The sequence below is a fragment of the Salmo salar genome, chromosome 12, assembly GCF_965601325.2.
Source record: "Salmo salar chromosome 12, fSalSal1, whole genome shotgun sequence".
Classification (NCBI taxonomy): domain Eukaryota; kingdom Metazoa; phylum Chordata; class Actinopteri; order Salmoniformes; family Salmonidae; genus Salmo; species Salmo salar.
Window position 1 is genome coordinate 30862708 of NC_138302.1, and position 23397 is coordinate 30886104.

General features: G+C 43.7%; 1 protein-coding gene across 2 annotated transcripts in view; it reads left to right on the forward strand.

Annotated features, from left to right (window-relative positions):
• LOC106564661 (trinucleotide repeat-containing gene 6C protein) overlaps positions 1–23397 on the forward strand; it is a 74932-nt gene that overhangs the window by 11625 nt on the left and 39910 nt on the right. For both annotated transcript variants that reach the window (XM_082958819.1, XM_014130854.3), the window contains exons 2-4: positions 11191–11287; positions 13287–13308; positions 20959–21315. In XM_082958819.1, the coding sequence (XP_082814945.1) occupies positions 11228–11287; positions 13287–13308; positions 20959–21315 (439 nt within the window). In that variant the 5' untranslated portion in view covers positions 11191–11227. The remainder of the gene's footprint in view (positions 1–11190; positions 11288–13286; positions 13309–20958; positions 21316–23397) is intronic.

The following is a 23397-nucleotide window of genomic DNA, read 5'->3' on the forward strand; positions in this document are numbered from 1 at the left end:
GTGCATGTTCATTAACTGTTTATGGTTCATTGAACAAGCATGGGAAACAGTGTTTAAATCCTTTCCAATGAGGATCTGTGAAGTTATTTTGATTTTTGCGAATTATCTTTGGGTCCTGAAAAGGCCCGTTTCTTTTTTTTTGATGAGTTTACAGGTATCTAGGCTATAGGTCTTCCACAGTATATAACAGGCATATGATACGGTATAGGCCTACTAGACTGGAGTGCCAGGCAGGTTCAGAGAGCACTGCTTCACTTGAGTGTGTCAGCTAGTCTCTCTCTGTGTGGAGTGCCTCTGCCAGGCAGGTGTAACTTGATCCCCAGCCAACCCAACGTGTCAGCCTGACTCTGGGGGTGACGGTGTCAGCAGCTCAGTGGAGACTGGCAGGGACACAAGGGCACAGTCACACTGCCCTTGTCATTTCCCCTAAACTGGTGCCTTCCCTCTGTCTGTATTGCTATCTTGCTTGCTTCCTGTCTCTTTCTCTCTCGTTCTGTCATGGGACAACTATGCTATTTGACAACCTTTACTGTACATTTCTCTCTTTCTCGCTTTTCATTCTCTCATCCCCTTTTGCTTTTCTCCTTCCTCTCTCCTCTCACCTGGCTTCCTTGAGGGTAATTAGAAGTGAGAAGCAGGGCACCATGCTCACCACCACCCCCTGCGAGTCTGTGCTGTCTCTGGAGGGAACTCCTGTGAGGAGGAACTCCTGTGGAGGAGGAACTCCTGTGGAGGAGGAACTCCTGTGGAGGAGGAACTCCTGTGGAGGAGGAACTCCTGTGGAGGAGGAACTCCTGTGGAGGAGGAACTCCTGTGAGGAGGAACTCCTGTGAGGAGGAACTCCTGTGAGGAGGAACTCCTGTGAGGAGGAACTCCTGTGAGGAGGAACTCCTGGAGCAGACAGAGCGGTTGCTCAGTGTCGTAGCTGGATGCAGTACTGTCTTAGTCGGCACAATTATGCTGCTTTTTTTTGGCTCTTTTCGGATTAGGCCCAGCTGCTAGTTAAGTCTTCAAATTGTACTGTGCTTTCTAGGATTTAGATTGAATGGCAACTACTTTGGGTTTAGTGTGAGACAGTTCCAACACTAAGACTCTGTTAGGGACAGAGCGCTGGCACTGTGCTGTCATGTTAAATCTCTGGTTCAGACCAGATGATTATAACATTGACTTGAATGGGGATGCCCGTTATATTGAATCTATTTCTATGAAGGGCAGCAGGGCACATTCAGCACAATAACAATAAATCATTTTCCAAGGGAGAAAAACGTGTGGATATGAACACACGTACTCCATTACATGCTCGCTTACACATACAGACTTATACATACACACACACACACAATCTCGCTCTCTTTCTCTTCTCTCCTTCTCTCTGTTGTCAAACTGTTTAATAATTTAATGTGTTTATTGTTTGTCTTTTTTATGTACTTGTCTACAAGTTTATATATGTTTACAACAAGCAAGGGGAAGATAGCAGAATAGGGGCCTTGGGGAATAATAACATATTGTACGGAATACATCTGTACTGTAGTGAAGCCGTCTCTAGAGTAATGCAAGGTCTCTTTCATCATCATGTGAAACATCAATTGCTATGGAAATGCTGGGATGTGTTTTTCAATGATGTTAAAGGTAATTATGATGTAATTATGATGGTGATAAGATATGGATTACAATTATCATCATGAATATTAAGGCTATACGCACTACATGTTACACACATAGACACTCAACCATGCAAATTGGAGTTATTTTTCTTTATTTGGACATCACACATTATAGTCTTACTCTTATACAGACATCGTACACACTCTCACTAAATCACATCCAATATCATACACATCAACCGACTCATTTACTACACACATCTTGTAATATATATTGTAACAAACATAATATCTTAATTTTATAACATCTGTGGTATTGGCTCACAGGCAAACAGGCAAGGGAATAAAACACATATTGCTAGAACCTATTTCTTGAATTCTAAATATCAGACATTTGAAAGCTCTAGTTTTGACCTTCATAATACCTCTGATGGCAGTAACTTTACAAGCACTAATTATGGTTAATTTAGACTGAGAATAGTATCTAGTTATGGTAAGGGGTGAAATAAGTATAGCCAATTATAATTGTAACGGTTTAGCAGATTATAAAAAGATCAGTCTTTACATGGCTATAAGAAAAGGAATATAACATATACTGTTCAGGAAACTCACTCTACATCCTTAGATGAAGTTGCGTGGGAAAAGGAATGGGGTGGTGAAATAATTTTCTGTCATGGACAAAGGAACTCAAAAGGTGTGGTGGCATTAACTAACAAAAATTTCAAATGTGCAAATAGTCAGGAATGATTCGCTCTCCTTCCGTGGCCTCCAACTGCTCTTAAATGCAAGTAAAACTAAATGCATGCTATTCAACCGTTCGCTGCCCGCCCGTCCAGCATCACTACTCTGGACGGTTCTGACTTAGAATATGTGAACAACTACAAATACCTAGGTGTCTGGTTAGACTGTAAACTCTCCTTCCAGACTCTCATTAAACATCTCCAATCCAAAATTAAATCTAGAATCGGCTTCCTATTTCGCAACAAAGCATCCTTCGCTCATGCTGCCAAACATACCCTCGTAAAACTGACCATCCTACCGATCCTCGACTTCGGCGATGTCATTTACAAAATAGCCTCCAACACTCTACTCAACAAATTGGATGCAGTCTATCACAGTGCCATCTGTTTTGTCACCAAAGCCCCATATACTACCCACCACTGCGACCTGTATGCTCTCATTGGCTGGCCCTCGCTTCATACTCGTTGCCAAACCCACTGGCTCCAGGTCATCTACAAGTCTCTGCTAGGTAAAGCCCCGCCTTATCTCAGCTCACTGGTCACCATAGCAGCACCCACCCGTAGCACGCGCTCCAGCAAGTATATCTCACTGGTCACCCCCAAAGCTAATTCTTCCTTTGGCCGCCTCTCCTTCCAGTTCTCTGCTGCCAATGACTGGAACGAACTGCAAAAATCTCTGAACCTGGAGACTCTTACCTCCCTCACTAGCTTTAAGCACCAGCTGTCAGAGCAGCTCACAGATCACTGCACCTGTACATAGCTCATCTGTAAATAGCCCATCCAATCTACCTCATCCCCATACTGTATTTATTTATTTATCTTGCTCCTTTGCACCCCAGTATCTCTACTTGCACATTCATCTTCTGCACACCCTACCATTCCAGTGTTTAATTGCTATATTGTAATTACTTCGCCACCATGGCCTATATATTGCCTTACCTCTCTTATCCTCCCTCATTTGCACATGCTGTTTATAGATTTTTGTACTGTATTATTGTATATTTGTTTATTCCATGTGTAACTCTGTATGTGTCGAACTGCTTTGCTTTATTTTGGCCAGGTTGCAGTTGCAAATGAGAACTTCTTGTCAACTTGCCTACCTGGTTAAATAAAGGTGAAATAAATAAATAAAAAAGGAAGGAAGGTGGATCCTTTTTAAATATGAAAGTGGATGAAAAAGAGATTTGGCTCATTAATCTATATGGTCCAAATCAGGATGATCCATATTTCTTCGAAAACATTCAAATGTATTGAACTTACAGGCAACAAATGATCAAATCATTATGGTAGGAGACTAGAACACAGTGTAAAGTACCTCAATGGACCGTAAAGGTAATCACTCTACAAACTGTCATCACCGTGCCCTTAAGGAAATCACAAATATTATGGGCACATTAGAAATAGTGGATATTTGGAGACTAAAGAACCCCGACCTAGTGAGATATACATGGAGACTTAATCAAGCTAGTTGTTTTGACTACTTTCTTGTCTCTTTCTCTCTTGCATCAAAGGTTAAAGTTTTAATAGGAGACAATGTGATGGGATCATCATGTAATTAGCATTCACAAAAGTCTTATAGATTTTCCACGTGGACGGAGATATTCTAAATTTAATCAAAGTTTACTGGAGGACAACTTAGTTAAAAATAAGACAAAATAATTTTTAACTGAATTTTTCCAGTATAATATACGTTCAGCAAATCCCCTTATTGTTTGGGATACCTTTAAATGTACCTTCAGGGGTCATTCAATTCAATATTCATCAATAATAAAAAAGCAGTTTCTGGCTAAAGAGACAAGACTAACAAGGGAAATCCCTGAACTAATAGTACAGGTAGATAGCAATACAAATAATACTTCAGAGGTACAAAATAAGTAAGAGGAAAAACAACAAAAATAACTTATTCAAGAACAATCTAATGTAATCTATTACAAAAATAAAGCTAACTGGATGGAATATGGAGAAAAATGCTCAATTCTTCCTGAATCTCCAGTACAGGAACGCTAACACAAATAATTTGCAGAAACTCGTTTCTGCAGACACCGTCATCTATGATTCTCCGAATTATATTTTAAGAGGAAGCTAATTATTTTAGGCAGATTTTCTCTTTTCCGTCTCATCCTCTCCCACTAAATGAAGATTACGGTAAGTAATTCTTTCCAAATAATATAAAAACGGAAAATTTAACAAATGTACAGAAAGATCAGTGTGAAGGCCAAATTTCAGAGGAATAACTTTGAGGCTATTAAATCCTTTCAGTCTGGAAAAACCCTAGAGCTTGATGGCGTTGAGGTATATCAAGTAGTTTTTTGATATACTAAAGCTCCATTGTTAGATTGTTTTAACTACTCCTATAGAAATGGTAGTCTGTCAGGTACTCAGCAGGAAGGTCTGATTTCTCTATTAAAACAAGACCCAGATGCCAAATATAAAGACCCAGTCTATCTTTACACTTTACACCCCTTACACTTCAATGTTGTGATGCAAAAATACTAGCGAAATGTATAGCACTCAGAATTAAAAGGGTTTTACCAGGTATTGTTCATCAATCAGATTTTATACATGGACAATACATTGGAGATAATATACGACACCTACTAGAAATAATAGAACATCATGAAACATTTGATAAAGTTAGACTGTATTTTATTTATAAATGCCTGGATTTTTCAATTTCGGTAAATATTTTATAAAATGGGTAAAAAGAATAATGTATAGCAACCCCAGGTTTAAAATAGTAAATAACGACTACTTCTCAGAGTTTTGAATTGTCAGGAGGAGTTAAACAAGGGTGCCCACTGTCACCATATCTATTCGTTATGGCCATCGAAATGCTAGCTATTTAAATCAGATCCAATAACAACATTAGAGGATTAGAAATCCAAGGCTTAAAAACAAAGGTGTCCATGTATGCGGATGACTCAAGTTTTAAATTAAGACCGCAAGCAAGATTCCTGCAGTGTCTCATTGAAGATCTAGATAACTTTTCTGTGCTCTCTGGACTAAAACCTAATTATGATAAGTGTACAATATAATGTATTGTCTTTAAAAAAATACAGCTTTTACATTGCCCTGCAGTTTACTTTTAAAATGGGCTGATGGTGAATTAGACATACTCGGTATTCATATCACAAAATATATAAATAAGCTCTCCGCAATGAATTTCAATAGAAAACTTGTAAAAATAGACAAGATCCTGCAACCATGGAGAGGTAAATACCTGTCTATTTATGGAAAAATTGCCCTGACTAACTCCTTAGTCATATCTCAGTTTACTCGGAGTCAATCACCACCTTCCGGAGACACCTGAAACCCCACCTCTTTAAGGAATACATAGGATGAAGTAATCCTTCTAACCCCCCCCCCCTTAAAATATTTAGATGCACTATTGTAAAGTGGTTGTTCCACTGGATATCATAAGGTGAATGCACCATTTTGTAAGTCGCTCTGGATAAGAGCGTCTGCTAAATGACTTAAATGTAAATGTAATGTACTCACTTATGGCGCTGCCAACTCATCATTGTTGTTTTTTTGAAATCATATGAGCAAATAATATTTTGCTATATCTGGGACGCTAAACTAGACAAAATAAAACGTGCCTATCTATATAATGAATATGAATTGGGTGGGTTGAGATGATTAAATATAAAAACACTAAACCTCTCTAAAAGCTTCACTCATTCAAAAGTTTTATTTCAACCCTAAATGGTTCTCAAGTAGATGACCAAGTAAAGCTCATCCATTGTTTAAAAATTGCCTTTGTGCAGATTGCCATGTCTCATTTTCGATTAATTGAAAATGATACTTTTCTTCATAGTATCTCTCTTTTTCAAACAAGCATTGCAGAGCTGGCTACAATTTCAATTTCATCACCCTGTAAAGATGGTAAAATATAACATATTATGGCTCAACTCAAATGTGCTGGTTGATAAAATGGCAGTATTTATGGGAAAGATGTTTCAAAAAGGGTATTTTGTTCTTAAATGATATTGTAAATTGGAATGGTAGAGTTATGTCCTCCTTGGAGTTATCAGAATTGTACGGGAAGGTCTGCTCAATCCAAGAGTACAACCAATTGATTACAGCATTACCCCAAAAATGGAGGAGGCAGGTGGCAATGGGAGGAGTTAGGGAACTGGTCTGTCTGCCCAGTATAAAGGATCAAAACTGGGGAAGGAATAAAAATAGCATAAATAGGAAAGTATACCAGTTTGATTTGAGGACCAGGATTTTGACAACTGTGCAATACAGATTGCAAACTAGTTGGGAAGAGATTTTTGATGTACTGTTTCCATGGTACAGGGTGTATGAGTTGATATATAAAACAACGCAAGATTCAAGACTTTATTCTTTTCAGCTAAAATTATTATATTCTTGCCACCAACAAAATGTTGAATATTTGGGGCATAAAAACATTGAAGCGCTGCAGATTTTGTTGTGAGGATACAGAATCAATAGATTTATTTTGGTATTGCACCTCAGGTAGCCTGTTTCTGGTCTCAGGTTCAGGAATTGCTGAAAATGCATAGCATTGATCTAAAATTGACCTTAAAAATAGTACTGTTAGGAGATCTGGAGAGACCGGGTCAGTCAATTACTAATATACTAATACTCTTAGTAAAAGTATTTATCTTCAACTCGCAATTTGTGGATTCTATTCAATTAGATAGATTGAAATTGTATGGTAAACATCATAGCATAGTTGAAAGATATATGTGTTGCGTAGAAACCCGACGTGGGTGGCCAGCAGAGATGGATGGGATGGGCTGAGGGTTGGGATGTGGAATTGGCGACGAGTGGAGTTGCTGTGTGGGAGATAAAATGATGGTCAAAGGTAAAAATAAAACATAATAAAAAGTACATTTGAATGACACTAAGTGGCAGTGTTTTTTTCAACTAATGCCGGTTTGCTTGAGGCTGATGCCGTGCAGGTGTTTGTACACATGCATATGCACACACTCTCATTCAAATAAACCCATACAAGAACACACACATACATGTACTAGTGCCAGACATGCACACAAACATATACAGTTGGCATTGCTGTTATGACTTTAGTTGACCTTGATGTCCTTTTGTTTTAAATGTATTTTTTTAGGGGGGGGGGGCATATTTAGCTGTTTTCTTTCTTTTTTCTCTTTAGTTCATGGTTGTTGGTGCATTGGGGGGTTCTTGGGGGTGGGGAATGGGTGGGCTGTGGGAGGGGTCTCGAATGGTTGAGGGACAGCTGTGGGGGTACTGTGGGGGCATCTTGGAGGGTTCGGGTTCACGTTTTTTGGCCTGTGTCGCTCTGAATGGGAGTCTGTTGGATAACTGGTATTCTGTAGTTGTTGAGCGTCTTCACTGCAAGTATGATTTTAGTATGTTTCGGATATTCAATAAAAAAAATTAAAAACATGGGAATAAAAAAAAAAAGATGTTCAGTTTGTCTGCTGCGGTGCAGAAATAGATATCTGTAACATTAAATTTTGGGAATCGCTAAATGTTTCATTTAACCTTTTATTTTGACAAGAAGTCATGCTGAGACCAAGGTCTCTTTTACGGATGAGCCCTCTAATTACCCAAAATATAGGCTACACATCAATACACAGGTTTCGATTTCAATGCTGTTCCTATGGATGAGTGAGGCAGCACAGCAGTGAACAATGGCTTGTTATGATCTTGGATACAGGAACCCAGTCAGGTGGTTATACTGTACAGCGTGGTGTGTTAGAGTCGGAGACTCTCTTTCGGAAAATTCCATCACTTAAAGGGTTCCACCGGATATTTTTATATCCCGATCCAATGTCCCCATCCCCCTCCTTCCACCCCTTTCTATTCTGAGGGTGATTTCAACATTCAGAACAGTGACAGCGAGCTTACCCCCTGCTTTTTGGACAGGAGCCAAGGAATATCAGCAGGGAGGATGGTGGTGGGGAGAGATGCCAGTTAGACTGACCGGGCATTGTGATTGGTCGAGGGGGTAGTAGGGGGCGGGTGACGGGGGGTGGTAGCCTATGACGTTGTTGGATTCTTAGTGCTGTGCAGGAGCGCTGGTCTGGTTAATAGGCAGGTCTGAGAGAGGAGACACGATTGAGCTCCTACTTATTACCAGGCAGAGATCAACCAGCCTTTCAGCCGGATTAGATACTAATGCACCACACACAGACACACAGTTCCCTCTATAATGAATACGAGTCTGATAGTGTGTTGTACTGTCCTCCCTCAGTCATTACAGCTAGACAAGGCCTCTGTCAGTATTCCCTGCTTTTAAGCAGTACACTAGCTGTACTGTAGATTGACAGTTAACCTCTATGGGCTAGGTGGGACGCAAGCGTCCCACCCGTGGTGCACTCCATCAACAGCAGGTGCATTTCAAGAGCGGCAAATTTGAATCCAAATAAATGTCAAAATTCAAATTTTTCAAACATACAACTATTTTACACCCTTTGAAAGATAAACATCTCCTTAATCTAACCACGTTTTACGATTTCAAAAAGGTTTTACGGCGAAAGCATACATTTAGAGTATGTTAGGACAGTACATTTACAAGAGTTGTGTGTAATGTTTTGTCAATTCAAAGACAGGGTCACCAAAACCATAAAACCAGCTAAAATGATGCACTAACCTTTTACAATCTCCATCAGATGACACTCCTAGGACATTATGTTAGACAATGCATGCATTTTTAGTTCTATCAAGTTCATATTTATATCCAAAAACAGCGTTTTACTATGGCATTGATGTTGAGGAAATCGTTTCCCTCCAATAACCGGCAGTCAAGTCAACACCACAAATTAAATAATTAAAATTAGAAAACATTGGTAAAATATTATATTGTCATTTAAATAATTATAGATTTACATCTCTTGAACGCAATCAACTTGCCAGATTTAAAAATAACCTTACTGGGAAATCACACTTTGCAATAATCTGAGCACTGCGCCCAGAAAAATACGCGTTGCGATACAGACTAGACGTCATGTTGGGGAGATCTAAAATCGAAAATACTATGTAAATAATCCATTACCTTTGATTCTCTTCATCAGATGTCACTTCCAGGTATCACAGGTCCATAACGAATGTAGTTTTGTTCAAAAAAGCTCATCATTTATGTCCAAAAATCTCCGTCTTGTTAGCACATGATCTAAGCCAGCCGGACTTCTCGTCATGAACGAGGGGAAAAAATATATTTACGTTCGTTCAAACATGTCAAACGTTGTATAGCATAAATCATTAGGGCCTTTTTTAACCAGAACATGAATAATATTCAAGGTGGACGAATGCATTCTCTTTTATAACGAATTGGAATGAGGGTACCCAACATGAACTCGCGCGCCAGGTGTCTAATGGGCCATCATCGTTCCATGGCTCTTGTTTGGTCAGATCTCCCTCCAGAAGACTCAAAACACTTTGTAAAGGCTGGTGACATCTAGTGGAAGCAATAGGAAGTGCCAGAATATTCCTCAGCCCCTGTGTTTTTCAATGGCATAGGTTTAAAGGTAATACAACACATCAGGTATCCACTTCCTGTCAGAAAATGTCTCAGGGTTTTGCCTGCCAAATGAGTTCTGTTATACTCACAGACACCATTCAAACAGTTTTAGAAACTTTAGAGTGTTTTCTATCCATATATAATAAGTATATGCATATTCTAGTTACTGGGTAGGATTAGTAACCAGATTAAATCGGGTACATTTTTTTATCCAGCCGTGCAAATACTGCCCCCTAGCCCTAACAGGTTAATGGCCATTCTCTCTCTCTCTGTCTCTCTGTCTCTCTGTCTCTCTGTCTCTCTGTCTCTGTGTGTGTCAGAACATGGCTGTCCCTATGGACACTCCTCCCCACCATTACTCACTCTCAGCCTGCCTCTGCCTGTCACTCTGATTGACAGTTCCATTCCCCTACCAACAGGCAACACACTGGGAGGCGGGCATGTCATTACTCTCCCGTCATTATTATGATAATTCATCAATGTTTTCATGTGCAGGCCCCTATGGACACTGTCTGAGGCTGGAGAAACTCCGGTCAGCTCTGGTGTGTGTGTCAGTCACTCAGTCACTGAGAAAAATGTGTGTTTATGCCCTTACTATTGCTGAGGACAGAGCACAATGGCCGATTTGTTTGTGTGGAGGGAGTTGAAGAGTACGTTGTGATCCCAGAGTTCCACGATAACAGGCTGGATTTGCGGTGAGAGGAACAGCCAGTCAGTTGGAAGCTGTCTAGTATTGACCACACTTTTGAGTTTTCCCATTGACCAGATAATAACCAGAATGTCCACTGAGTGGCACTTCCTTATTAGCTGGCAACACTGACCAGATTGAAATGGCTAACCGGCACTAGCAGGCTTTAGACACACACACATACGTATACACATATGCCTTTAATAGTTTCCAGAAACCGTCACGGAACTTCAGCCAAAACAAATAAAGGCTTAAATAAACCACTTTCTCTCACAGGCTCTCCAGCTATCTGATCTCTCCTTTGGCTGCTTGGCAGGCCACTGGAGACAGACTTTGGGAAAGGTTTTGAGTTTGTTATTTCTTTCTCATTCTTTCCTTTTTTCCTTTCTTCCCCCCATTTCTCCCTCTGTCAGTTTCCGGGTGTCTCTGTTGCTTCCCCCCCCCCCCCCCCGCCCCCAATCTCTCTCTGGTCATGAAGGAAATTGCATTTAAGAAGCAACTCAATGTGTTACTTCTGAAATGCTGAATGTGCTTGGCAGCTAAAAGTCTTCTCTGGCAAAGTTTGCTAGCTCTGACATTGACCTCGAAGCGGATGAAAGGGAAATTGTAGCCCTAGGTTACTGAACTTAAAGCCTGCTGCTCCTCTCTGCCCTGTTCTGAAAACCTCTCCCTTTCTGTTTGCAGCTGAGAGAAGCGAACAACACGAGAAGAGAACCATTTGATGGAAGAAAATACAAATAAAAAGCAAGAAAAGACCAAGAAGGAAGCTGCTCAGAAACAGGTGAGTTCTTACGTCTGTCTCTCTCCTCAAACTGAGTACCTCCTACTGAAAAACTTCTCCTTCCCTCCTCTCCTTCATTCAGTTCTGTTCCCCAGGTAGGTGTGTTCAGTATAGTCTCTATATATGACTGAGTGTGGGAGTTCCTCCCTAGTTTAACCTCATGGATTAGCCTAGAGCCTATAACCCTGCAGGCAGCACACTGCCAGGTGTATGGACCCTATTTAAACACAGATTAGAGCTGGCACACTAGCTACACACACTGCTCTGTTGGAAACACTAGCCTGGCTCTGGTAACCAAGGACATGTTGCTGTCGCACATAGACGCACAGTCATACAATTGTACACACAGGCATATAAAAACACAATGATATGCGCAAACGCGTACTCGAGCCCGACAGATAAATCAGTTGACCGATCTTATCGGCCGATATTAGCCTTTTCACAGAAATATTTGTTTCTGGCTTTATTCCACAGATAAAGCGCTGATATTATATACATAGAATGAACAAATTCGTTTTCAATGTTTGCCTGGAGGGGGCGCTCTGAGAGCTGCTCCTTGAACATCCTTCAGTCCGCCAGGACGTGAGAGTGAGCATGGTGGCTTTCCACAGCCAGCGACGGCGTATTTCAATGAGGAAATAATCAAAAGTGCCCTTTACCAAGCAAGGAGCCCTGTCCTCATCGTATGCTCACTTAGCTAGCCAGCAAGGTAGTTAGCCTAGCTAGCTAGCAATCTGTGCTACTTATGTGCGACTGGACTTGCGCCAAAGTGAACACTGACTCATCCGTGATACATCCGTGAACGTGTGTGACTAAAACCAGCGCGGCAAGCATTTTCCTGCGTGAATGTTTTCAGTCATCAGCGCATGCCACCTGCCATTGAAATATATAGCCAAATACATATTTTGTATTGAATAACAGTATAATTCATATTATGGTTTCGGTAAGAAAACATTTTCGTAATGAACATCTAGTGCGTGCTTGTCATAACAAGCTTTTGTTGCGAGGTTGCATAGTGGTTCTTTACTGGACTGTTTAAAGCACTGTAGTGAATCTACTCAGTTCAGATGCTGACATCTAGTGGCGACATTAGGAACTCGTTCAGACATTCTTGTTTATTAGTGTGCTTGTGGTGCTTCACTTCTGCATTCTTATCCACTGCCGTAGATGGACACAACTTAAAGATGTACCTAAGGTCAACTGAATACGTTTTTTATTTACTTTTGTATTCATAGAGGGTATAGTGGCTTTTTGGTGGTTATCATGTAGGCCACAAATAAAATGTTCTTAAATAATGTTCATTTTAATATTTAGTCTAAATGATGATTTATTAACTATCTGTTAATCCTTTGGAGTGCAATTTGTGAAAAATAGATTTTTCATTCTGCCTCCTAAAAGAGAAAAAACGTATTGGCACGTATATCGGTGACCTTTGCCTCCCTAGTATCGGTATCGAACCCACAAGTCCCATATTGATTGGGCTGCTAACACACACATTTGCACTCAGACAGATTAGACAGCCTGTAATTATCACTTCCACTAGCCAGCAGCTGTGCCAAGGCACTTTATAGCAGGCGTCTTCCCAGGTGGGGCTGTTTGGGTCTTGAAGACTGAGGCGTTTTACCTTGTGTGTCTAATCAGGCCCACATAGCCTACTGCCAGTTATGTCTCAATGTCCCACATCCCTACATTTTCAGCTAATTTCAATTGGCTTTTCATTTAAGATATTTCTCCATTCCTTGTATGAATATGTGATTGTGAGCTGCCTGCAATGTGATGAAGTTTTCCTGGGAATATAATTTCTCATGTTTACTTTGATTATGAGTTTAACAGTTTCCTTCCCTGTTGTGTAAAAGTACATACATTCCTTCCTGTAATGCACTAATGTTTTAGTTAATGACAAGCTTTTATGACACCGTTTTGCTAGCTCCACATTAATCGCTGAACAAAAACAACTCTACGTTTACAGCTGACTTCTCTCTCCCTGTGTGTCTTCTAGGCTGCTGACACCAAAACCAAAGGTGAGTGGAATGACTGCTTGACACACACGGCCCTAATCGGCTCTGATTTTAAGGGAGTTCATATGAGCCATAAAGGCATATACATACAGATAAGGGCTGTGTAGGAGCAGGCCCAACGTCGTCTAACACAGATACACAATGACTCCTCCTCTGAGCTCAGCAGTGCTGGCCAGTGATTTGTGAGGAGGGCACCCAGATGGGAGCTCCTAACAGTGGGGGGGGTGTAAGGAGTTCAGTCAGTTCCAGGGGTGACAGTATTTAAGGGGCATCTTGCCTTCTACGGTGACTTGTTCCACTCTCTCCCAGCAGCATGTGTGCTCACATCGGTAGTATGTATGCTATTTCTGCGTACGTTTCCGTTCCGCATGTTTTTAATTTAACCTTTTATTTAATTAGGCAAGTCAGTTAAGAGCAAATTGTTATTTACAATGACTGCCTACCCCGGCCAAACCCTCTCCTAACCCGGACGACGCTGGGCCAATTGTGCGCCGCCCCATGGGTCTCCCGATCACGGCCGGTTGGGATACAGCTGTAGTGTCTGTAGTGAAGCCTCTAGCACTGCGATGTAGTGCCTTAGACCACTGCGCCGCCCGGTCTCCAATGTCAAACGTTTCCTATTGTATTTAGCCAACAAATTAGTCTAGCGTGTGTGAAGAATGTGTATCATTGCGTGTGAATAAGCCAGGGGGTCGTTGTTAGTGCGTGTAGGTGTTAAACCCCTGCAGGCAGGCATTAGACAGATGGGGCCAGGGCTTTGGTCCACTCTAAAGCCCAGTAGAGCATCTGTTCAGGTTGCACTGGTCAGCAGCTCGCCCTCTAAAAGGTGTGTGTGTGTCTCCTGTTTGTGTTACCAGGGATTGGCCCCAAAACACCCTAACAGCCCTCGCCAATAGTCATTGGGGTTTGGCCCGACGTCCGTTTGCGTTGTGTAGAGGTCAATGGCACTTCCTTGACCTCTGACCTCATTAAGGTCTGTCTCATTATCTCTGGGAAGAGACTCTGCGCTCCGTCTGTTGGTGAGTCGCCAAGCGAGAAGGAACCATTTTAAGCCGAGGTGTGACTTACGGCGTCTAACGGCAGACTGAGAAGGTTAGTTTGTAGTCAGATGACAGAGAAGTGTACAAACTGAGAGAGAGAAAGGAAGTGAGTCGGAAAGAAAGTGGGATGAGTGCATTCAAGCGTCAACCTACAGAGAATAGGACCAAAAAGCAACTTGTAGAGCTGAAACAACTAAATGGACACAGTATAGCCTACTTTTAAAGTAAGCAAAAGAGAAAATGTTCTCCGCTCAATTTGCTACAGAGCCCTCTAAGTAGCATAGGACTGTTTTACTTCAGTTAGCATCCATGTCACTAAATAAGGTGTGTGTGCGGGCAAATCAGTATGCAGCTGTGATGTCTCTTTGTCCATATCAATGATCTCTCATCACTCTCTAACACACGTTTGTACACCCACAACCCCCGCAGCCTCAACCCTTCTCCAATCACTTTTCTCGCTTCCTCCTCCCTTCCGCTCACGTTTCAATTTGTTTGCGGTAATCGGTCTTGCCTGGTCCGTTCATATGTATGAAAATTGGATAAGGCGCTGGCGCTATGGAATTAACTCCTGTGCCCCCCATTAGCCATGGAGCTCCAGTGAGACTGGGGACCAGCCACCAGCCTCCCCCACCCAGGCAGTCCCTGTTGGGGTAGAGGGAGTGCACCTCAGCCCCCTATTAGCATGGAGGGCAGGGGAACGCTGATTATTCCCCACAATCAAACCCCATCGTGCTGCGCGCACGCACATAATGCACCATACCCCCCCGCTCAGAGTGACGCAATTAATGGAAACAGGTGGCAGCTTCCGAGGCATTCGCTCACGAAAACATCAGTAATACCCTGGTATGCCTGACGCATTCTCTACCGAGCCCTGGTGTAATCAGAAAAACAGCGCCTGCCTTTTTAAAGTGTTAAAGAACAAACTGTAATGCGTGTCAATCTTTTACCTACGTTTCCCCTTAAGGCGTCGGCATGCTTCAGTTCGGCTGGCTGCTAGCCGATGTCGGCTAGGCGACCCGAACGAGTGTACTTGCATACTCCCTTAAAAGTCCTTTGATGAAAAAGAGAAAGGCGGCAATAGTGCGGTTTGTCCATTTGAGACGCCGTAGCCAGTATACACCATCTTAAAATAGTCAGAATTAATCTAAGAGCTCTTAGTTGTGCAATTTTACATCTAAGTAAGATGTTTGTAGTATTTCTCAATGAGAAATGCATGAAAAGGAGTTGTCTCTCGTTGAATGACAAGTCTTTTATTGAAGAATCACTGCTGTTGACCAATCACCGACGAAAGGGCGTAGACTTCGGCTACTGACTTCGGCTTGACGAGAGAGAGAAAAAATTCTGTGCCCAAACAGCCCCAGAAAACCGCACCCAAAAAAAATGTGTTTTTACAAAAAACGTCGATGTCATCATTATATGCACGTACTCTTCCGAACTGTTTTCGGCTGGGAAGTATGCGGACACCTTTACCGATGCTGTTTTCTCCCCTTCCCAGGAGACACACCCCCCCCCGCCCTGCTACCATGGCAACCCAACAATTGCCACGGCGCCTGACATATTTACAAGGTGTCACCTTGTAAGGAGAACTGCATTATTTCCACCCGGGAAACCGGACGACATCACATCGTAATATGCATATTGGATTAATTTGCGATTTCACATTCAATTAATTGTCAACACTTTTTAGTCGGATTTCTTGAATCGCAATCTAATTGGGGGATAATTGACTTTCCCGTGGGGGAGGGGCGCCATCGTCTTTCTGTGTCTAACTGCAACATTAATAAATACTCTGTAAATTAATAGTGAGTGAATGGATCCTGGTTTATGTCCTGTGGATTTATGGATGCGAAGGATAATTGTTTTGTCTCTTTGCTTGCATGTCAAGTAGAGGGGGTTGATTTCAGGAGTAGAGCGAGGGGGATGAAGCGAAAGGGGGGACAGAGAAGAGGGGGGGGGGGGGGGGGGGGGTTTCTGCATGTATTCATGTTGGATTATCACTCACACGCAGCAGACAGAAGAGGCAATTCAATATACCCTCTGTTATATCACAGCTGAGAGGGCTCATGTCACATTTAGAGGCAGATTAATAGAAAAGCATATGTGTTGATATTAATGGCATTTAACGATGAGGCTCTGTATGGGGGAGAGGGTATGTGTTGCTGAGCAGGACTGCCTGTATGTCTGGAAGAGGCAGCCCTCCTGTCTTCTGCTTCAGGTCACATTCTGCCTCTTCATGTCCAAACCACCAACACCACTCTGTGCCATTTTTGTGTGTTGACGAGGATATGCAGACGAATCATATCTACGTGGGAAGCATTGGCTCAGTGGTATACACATGACTCCTAAGGCACGTGGATAGAAGCTGTCCTTGTGCACAGATCTAGGATCAGCTTACCTTCTCCTCACCATAGCGTGTAGATAACACACCTCTGACCTTAGATCAGTCTTTGGGCAACAATCTCCTTTGGATACACTGTATGGATAAGGGAAGACTGATTGAATCGTATCTAAGTGTGGGACTTTGGCTTAGTGTTATCTACCCATAGTTAACTACAGTGAATTCGAACAAGCCGTCTCTATGGATCAACCAGACTCCTAAAGCACGTAGAAAGTGTGGAGAGAACAGGTCGACACTGCTGAGATGAGCCCTCTGCTCATTAGGGGGGGGTGTGTGTGTGTGTGTGTGTGTCGGGGCTCAGGGTGGGGTGGGGTGGGGGTCACAGGAGGCCCGCAGAGCAGAGGTCCATTAGGCAGGGAAACAGTTGCTCATCTCCATGGTGACGGGCGACGGCTTAGTACCCAGGGAAGGGTGAGGGGTGGAAAGCTGTGCCTTTTAATCTCTGTGTGAGTGTGTGTGGGGGTCTCTGACCCGCAACAGGATTTACTACTGACAGATGGAACCTCAGACGCCTGTATCCACTTTAAACAAGGCCACTAAACACAAATACACCTCATTGTTCAGATGGTTTAGTTAAATCTCCGCTACATCGTCACTTTCCAATGCATTTCTTGGATATGAAGAATATGGCTTTTCATTAAGTCACATTTTAACATTTGATTTCCAATGAGTCATGTATGTAACTCCATACAGGAGGCAGATAAACCTCTTCTGTAATCCACTTATGTGTTCTACACCCAGCCCTCCCCCACTGTAAACACGGTCACATATTAAAATGCATCCTCGTCACACAATTCCTGCACGTAGCTAACCTCTGACATGGACGATTCCCAGAACCCTTCAAAGCCAGGCACACACTCCATAACCGAGCCAGTGGCTCCTTATGCACCAGGGCCGGCCCTCTTGCCCATCATCCTTTTCACTCAAGCTTTTTCTTCCCTTTCATTTACATTACATTTACGTCATTTAGCAGACGCTCTTATCCAGAGTGACTTACAAATTGGTGCATTCACCTTATGATATCCAGTGGAACAACCACTTTACAATAGTACATCTATCTCTTTTTCTTTTTGGGGGGGGGGTTCGGCGTAGTTAACCATTGAGTGGGGGACAGGAGGCCAAAATGACAAGTTTGTCTAGGAGTGCTTCTCCATTGAGGGTTTAATGGAATTTACAGTGTCTCGTTATAATGGTTTATTTAATTGACTCTCCTTTGAACATCAAATAGTGTTTTTAAGGCTTTAGCGACCCGAAAGGGTCTAGTATTGCAGTTTGTTTGCGCTCCTTCTCTTTCATTCTCTTTCGTTCTCACACTCATTTGCACTCTCTCTAATTCTCTATACCATTCTCCGACTCTCATTCTCCATTCATTCCAGCTTTCATTCTCTCCCTTCACTTTGCTTCTCGCTCTGGGTGTTCCTACGATTTCTCAATCTCCCCTCTAAGTCTTTGGTGTAGGGCAATGTCACACCTATCACCTGCTATCTCTCCCATCAGACATACAGGTGAATCTCCCATATATATAAAAAAAAGTTCTCTCACAAATGATGTCGCTAGAGAACTTGACTAGACAGCATTTTGATATCGCTTTCTCTCATCCTGGTGAAGGGATTTGGTTTCCCCTCGCCTCGGAAATCTCCCGCAAAGCGCTTTAGTGTCCGTTATGGATTAAAAACGAACTCTTCCCCCAAAAAGGAAATGTGTAGCGTTTTGCTAAATCTATTTTATTTAGAGCCGAGAGACGTCGTATCGTAGCCGCCATTCATGCTCACAAACACGCTTGTGTGTGCATACACACAGCTACTCTCTCCTGAGTACTCTTTTCACTGAGTTTATTAAATGCAGAATATTCCTAAAATGAATACACAATACCCAGCTGGTTGGAATAACAACTGCAATTTCCCATCATAGACCAGATAAACTGTGATCATTTACACGCACAACACAGTGCTTTAATAGCTATTTAATTGTGTTGTAAAAGCACCAGTGTTGTCCTAAACAGAGGCTACTGGAGAATAGAGTGGGAACACACAACCAACCAACCCCCCTCAGATACACTCGCATATTGTGGGATATCCACACTCACAACGTACACCCTCCCCCTACGTCATAGAAGCTGTGATTCATAGGGTGTGTGTGTGAGAGGCTGCCGGCCCAGTAACAGCCCAGCAGTCCATCTGCTTCCTCTAATGGATTCAGAGCAGCAGTGAACAATGAGAGAGACTGAATTGGATGAACGAGGGGGAGGGAGTACCAGAGAGTAAAAGGGAGGGAGGGCGAGAGAGTAAAAGGGAGGGAGGGCGAGGGACAGGTTGAAGGGAGAGAATGGAATGGCTGAGCGGAGGGAGAGACGAAACAGGAGAGGGTGGACATTGTAAAAGGCAAGAGGGAGGAAGGAGACGAAAGAGAGGGAGAGAGCCGAGGGGGGGTGGGTGGTGAGGACACAGCACCCTGCCTGCTGATTGGCTGTGACTGCGTCAGGCGGGCTGAGGCTGAATTTAATCAGATATGTGCGTCACAAGCTGTCTGCTACAGCGCCCAACCAGCTAGCTAGCTCCTGCTGCTGGAGGGGCCAGCTCTGACCAGAGAGGGAGTTGGATCAGCAGGCGGTATGCAGTTTATGAGCGAGAGAACTTAGTTGTGTATGCGCATATTTGAAAGTATATTGAGAGTGTGTGTGTCAGAGGCACAGGGGTGCACAGCTCATGTGCAGAGGGTGCTCTGTTTATAGAAACGGTGTTGGCAGTGGGACAGGCCTTTGGCAGGCAGAGGGAATACGACGCGGGCCTGCCTGCAGTGTCTGCTTTAACCCCCGCTGCTGCAGCACAGGACAGCTAGTCAACCACATCAGTCCTCTACTGTTCACGTGTGGGATTCTACACAGTCCCACCCTGTTACTTTCTCGCTCGATTTTCTCTGGAGCCACAACTTGGTAAACATGAGAAAATGACAAAAGCTGCAGATGTCCTAATTAGTCAGACTGATATGACCTCAAATGTCGTTGTGTGCATTTGTGTGTGTCGTGACAGAGTACTGACAGTGGCTCCTGTGTTCCCAGGAGAGTGAGAGATCTGTTGCCTGGTTGCTAATCTGCATCTCTCCTGTGCCAATCCCTATGCTCTCTCTCGTCTTCTCTCTTTCTCTCCTTTCTCCCCCCTGAGGCATAGCTGCCAGCCTGTTGTTTTTAAAACCAACCTATGAATTCTCCTCTGTAGCTACCTAGGGAGTATAGAACCACAACAAACAGTACTCACATTCACCAAACTGATGTAGCAGCTCATGAAGGTCATAAAGTATTGAGAGACAATATGGCTGCCATGCTCTTCTAGTCAGCATGGACAGTGAGCACACATACCATGTCAGATATGCAGGGTGTTAACCTCTTTCCAATGCAGTTGCGTAATGTGCACCCACACACTTGTGCTACATAAGCCTTGGTGCGAACACACACACACACACACACCACACACACACACACACACACACACACACACACACACACACACTTCCGTAAGCCTCAGTGCCGTTTCCACTCCAGCCCTCGGGCAGCTCTTAGCTTGTCCAGCCTCAGCCTCCTGCTCACCCAGAGGGCTCAGCTAAGCTCCTTTAGCCACAGTAGGCTGACACAGTAGGTCCTGCTAGTACCGACTGCTAATACCACTCAGTCTGGGCAAGGCTTGATTAGAGGGCTGTTCTATCTGGGGGAACTAATAGACAGAAGAATGCACAGGGTCAGGCAGAGGTGAGTGTGTGTGTGTGTGTGTGTGTGTGTGTGTAAGAACCTGCCCTTTCATGTTGTCTGGGCTGTCTGTTGGTAGTGTTCAAGCACAGGCCGGCTCATTGGGAAGGTTCTTACATGTTATTAGTAAGATGGTACTTTGGAAATGCTAACCAAGTTTCACCTGATTTCTCCTTAGAAAATAAGGGATATGTTTTCAATCCATGTTATACACGGTGTCAGATATTTGGGGTGTAACGTTTTTGAGAATAAAACCTTGCCTGGTTGCTTTAGGGTTAGAGGTCGTTTGATGTTTCAACCTATGAACATCAGTTCAAATGATCAGTGTGTTCATGTCATACTCGATCAGGGAAATGATAACACTAACCTCATTCAACCAACAATGTTGTCTTGTAAAGTACAGTGGATTAGTGATGTGTGCTGTGCAGCATTAGCTAATACCTTGCTTCCTGTGTTGTGTTTGCGTCCTCCTCCAGTGCCAGAGCCAGCTAAGCCCAGCCCCGGTCCCCTCCACCACCCCGCCACCAGTGTGACCCTACCCCAGGCCTCACACCCTCCCTCCTCCTCCTCCTCCTCCTCAGTCAGAACCAATGGGAAGCGCGCCCCCCCTAGCACCCAGCAAACACCACAGCAGCTGACCCCACCTCCGCCTTCGTCGTCGGCCTCAGGCCCCCGCTACCCACCCCGTGAGGTGCCCCCGCGTTTCCGCCAGCAGGAGCACAAGCAGCTACTGAAGAGGGGTCAGCCACTGCCAGCCGGAGCCCTGAGTAGCCTCACCGTGACCCCTGCCTCTGACCCCGCTTCTTCCTCCTCCGCAGGCAAGCGCCACACAGGTCAGTTCCCTGCTTATTGCGTCATACCCTTGGTTAGATCTGTTTCCTCAGTAGGAATGTGGCCTGTTTCTCCATGTAACTCGATAGAGAAGCTGATGTTACTAAATTGGTCCCATGAAATGACGTGTCACAGTTCATCGTGGTAGATGGATGAGTCTGTTCAACACGGGGCTCTACACTGACCTTTACAAGGCACACGTGTGCGCTTAAGTTGAAAAATGTAGGCGCCCACATACATTTAGGAGCGCAATGAATAGTATTTGAGATATTAAAGTTATAATCCCAAAAATTCCTAGGTGCACTAGAATTCAAATTCTAGGTCGACAGCAAAATATTTAAGGCACATATGCAAGTAAAATGGCCGCAGTGTTAGAGCCCTGCAACAGGTTGAGGAAGAATGGGGCGAATCGCAAATTCGTATGATGGGTCCATATGTGGGTCAGTCCGAAACCTTGGTGTTACTCAGGGCAGGTGATATTACCCCTGTTCTCTCTCCATACTAGTCCACTGACATTAGGGAATTGATGATGGTGTGTTACTCTGAGATTCTCCTCCACTCTGACCCATTGGTTCAACTGTGTTTCTTCAGGGGCTCTGTGCACTGCAGATAGGCTTTAGCTTGACGCTATTGAAATATGGCCCGTGATGGTGTTTAGCCGCTGAGTGTACGTGCTGTGGAGACTGGAGAGCACTCAAAACCTCTACCGCCCGCGGTCACCTTTTTTTTAATGAACTCACCAGCGACCGGGTCTGTGGACCGCGTAGAGAAACATGTCTGGTCAAGAGACCCACTCTGCCAGTGGGCTTTAATTTAGAGCGAAAGAGAGAGGTGAGTGGACAAACAATATGAGCCTTGAGCAAATATCTCTCAGCTTTGTTATTCCTCCAGTGAGGGAGTGGAGGCGTGCTGTCTACGCAAGCTATCTGGTGAACCACTATGTTAGCCTACCGTCTTCCTTTTTAAGCCTCGACCCTGCATCTTTTCTCTGACCACCAGTCTTCACATCCCAATGGAAGGTATTTCAACCAACACCTCTAGTATCTGTTGTCTTTAAATGCCGAACGTACACAGAGGAGCACGCCGTGAATTGTTGTACGACACTTAGAGGATGAGACGGAGGAAGAGCTTGCTGCGGTGTCTGTTCATGTACTTTTTTTATTTTACTCCAATCTCTCTCCTCCTCGGTGGTGCTGTCTTCCAATACTGACTGACATGTTTACTCTGAGGCGGCTGCCTGCAGCTTCACTGTGAACACAATTTCTCTGCAGAACCCTGGGCAGCACAGGGCATTACAGACGCATGTCGCCACACACACAGCGTGTGTATTCGCACTCAAGCACACACACTGATGGTCTGATATCCAATGGTTTTATTTAATTTAACTGACTGGCTGGACAGCTCTCCCAGGGGCCCTCTGCACAACACGGCCCCAGGCAGGAGAGGCCCAAGCTGGGGAAGGCTTTAAGTCCCTGGGGATTCTGATCAACTTTTCTTCCCTCTGGCTTTCTGCCTTGTCATACCATGAATAGCTTGTTTTTCTACTGCTGTACTCCACTGCCAATTACGGAACGAGATACAGCATTAGTCTTGGCACTGACAGTGAGGAATACAGATTTTGGATGGATGCAGTGTTGAGAAGCATGCATTTGATTTGGTATCTAGCTGCGTTCTCTCAATTTTAGGAGGAAAACACTATTTTTCCTGCCAGCATGGTACAAAATTCATGCAAACATGGGCCAATCTAATTTGTCCCCAGGCTGAATGTGAGAGACTGCATGTAGATGAGCTCTGTCTTTGGGGTCAGCTTCCCTTTGACCTCCCTGCTGGTGTAGTCATCATGCTTCAGAGGGTACACAGACGACACAGGCGCTTCCAGCCCCAGAGGCCTGCTGTGGCTGTGCTACGGGAGTCAGTTACTGCCTTGATCCAGTTATATCCTCTCACATCTGTCTGCCCACAGGCTCAGCTGGCTATACACACTGTGGGCCTGGATGATCACAGCACAATCAAACAGTTCAATAATGAATACATTTTGTCTGACCATTTTAAAATGCACATGACTCGAGTGCGGGAGCAGCAAT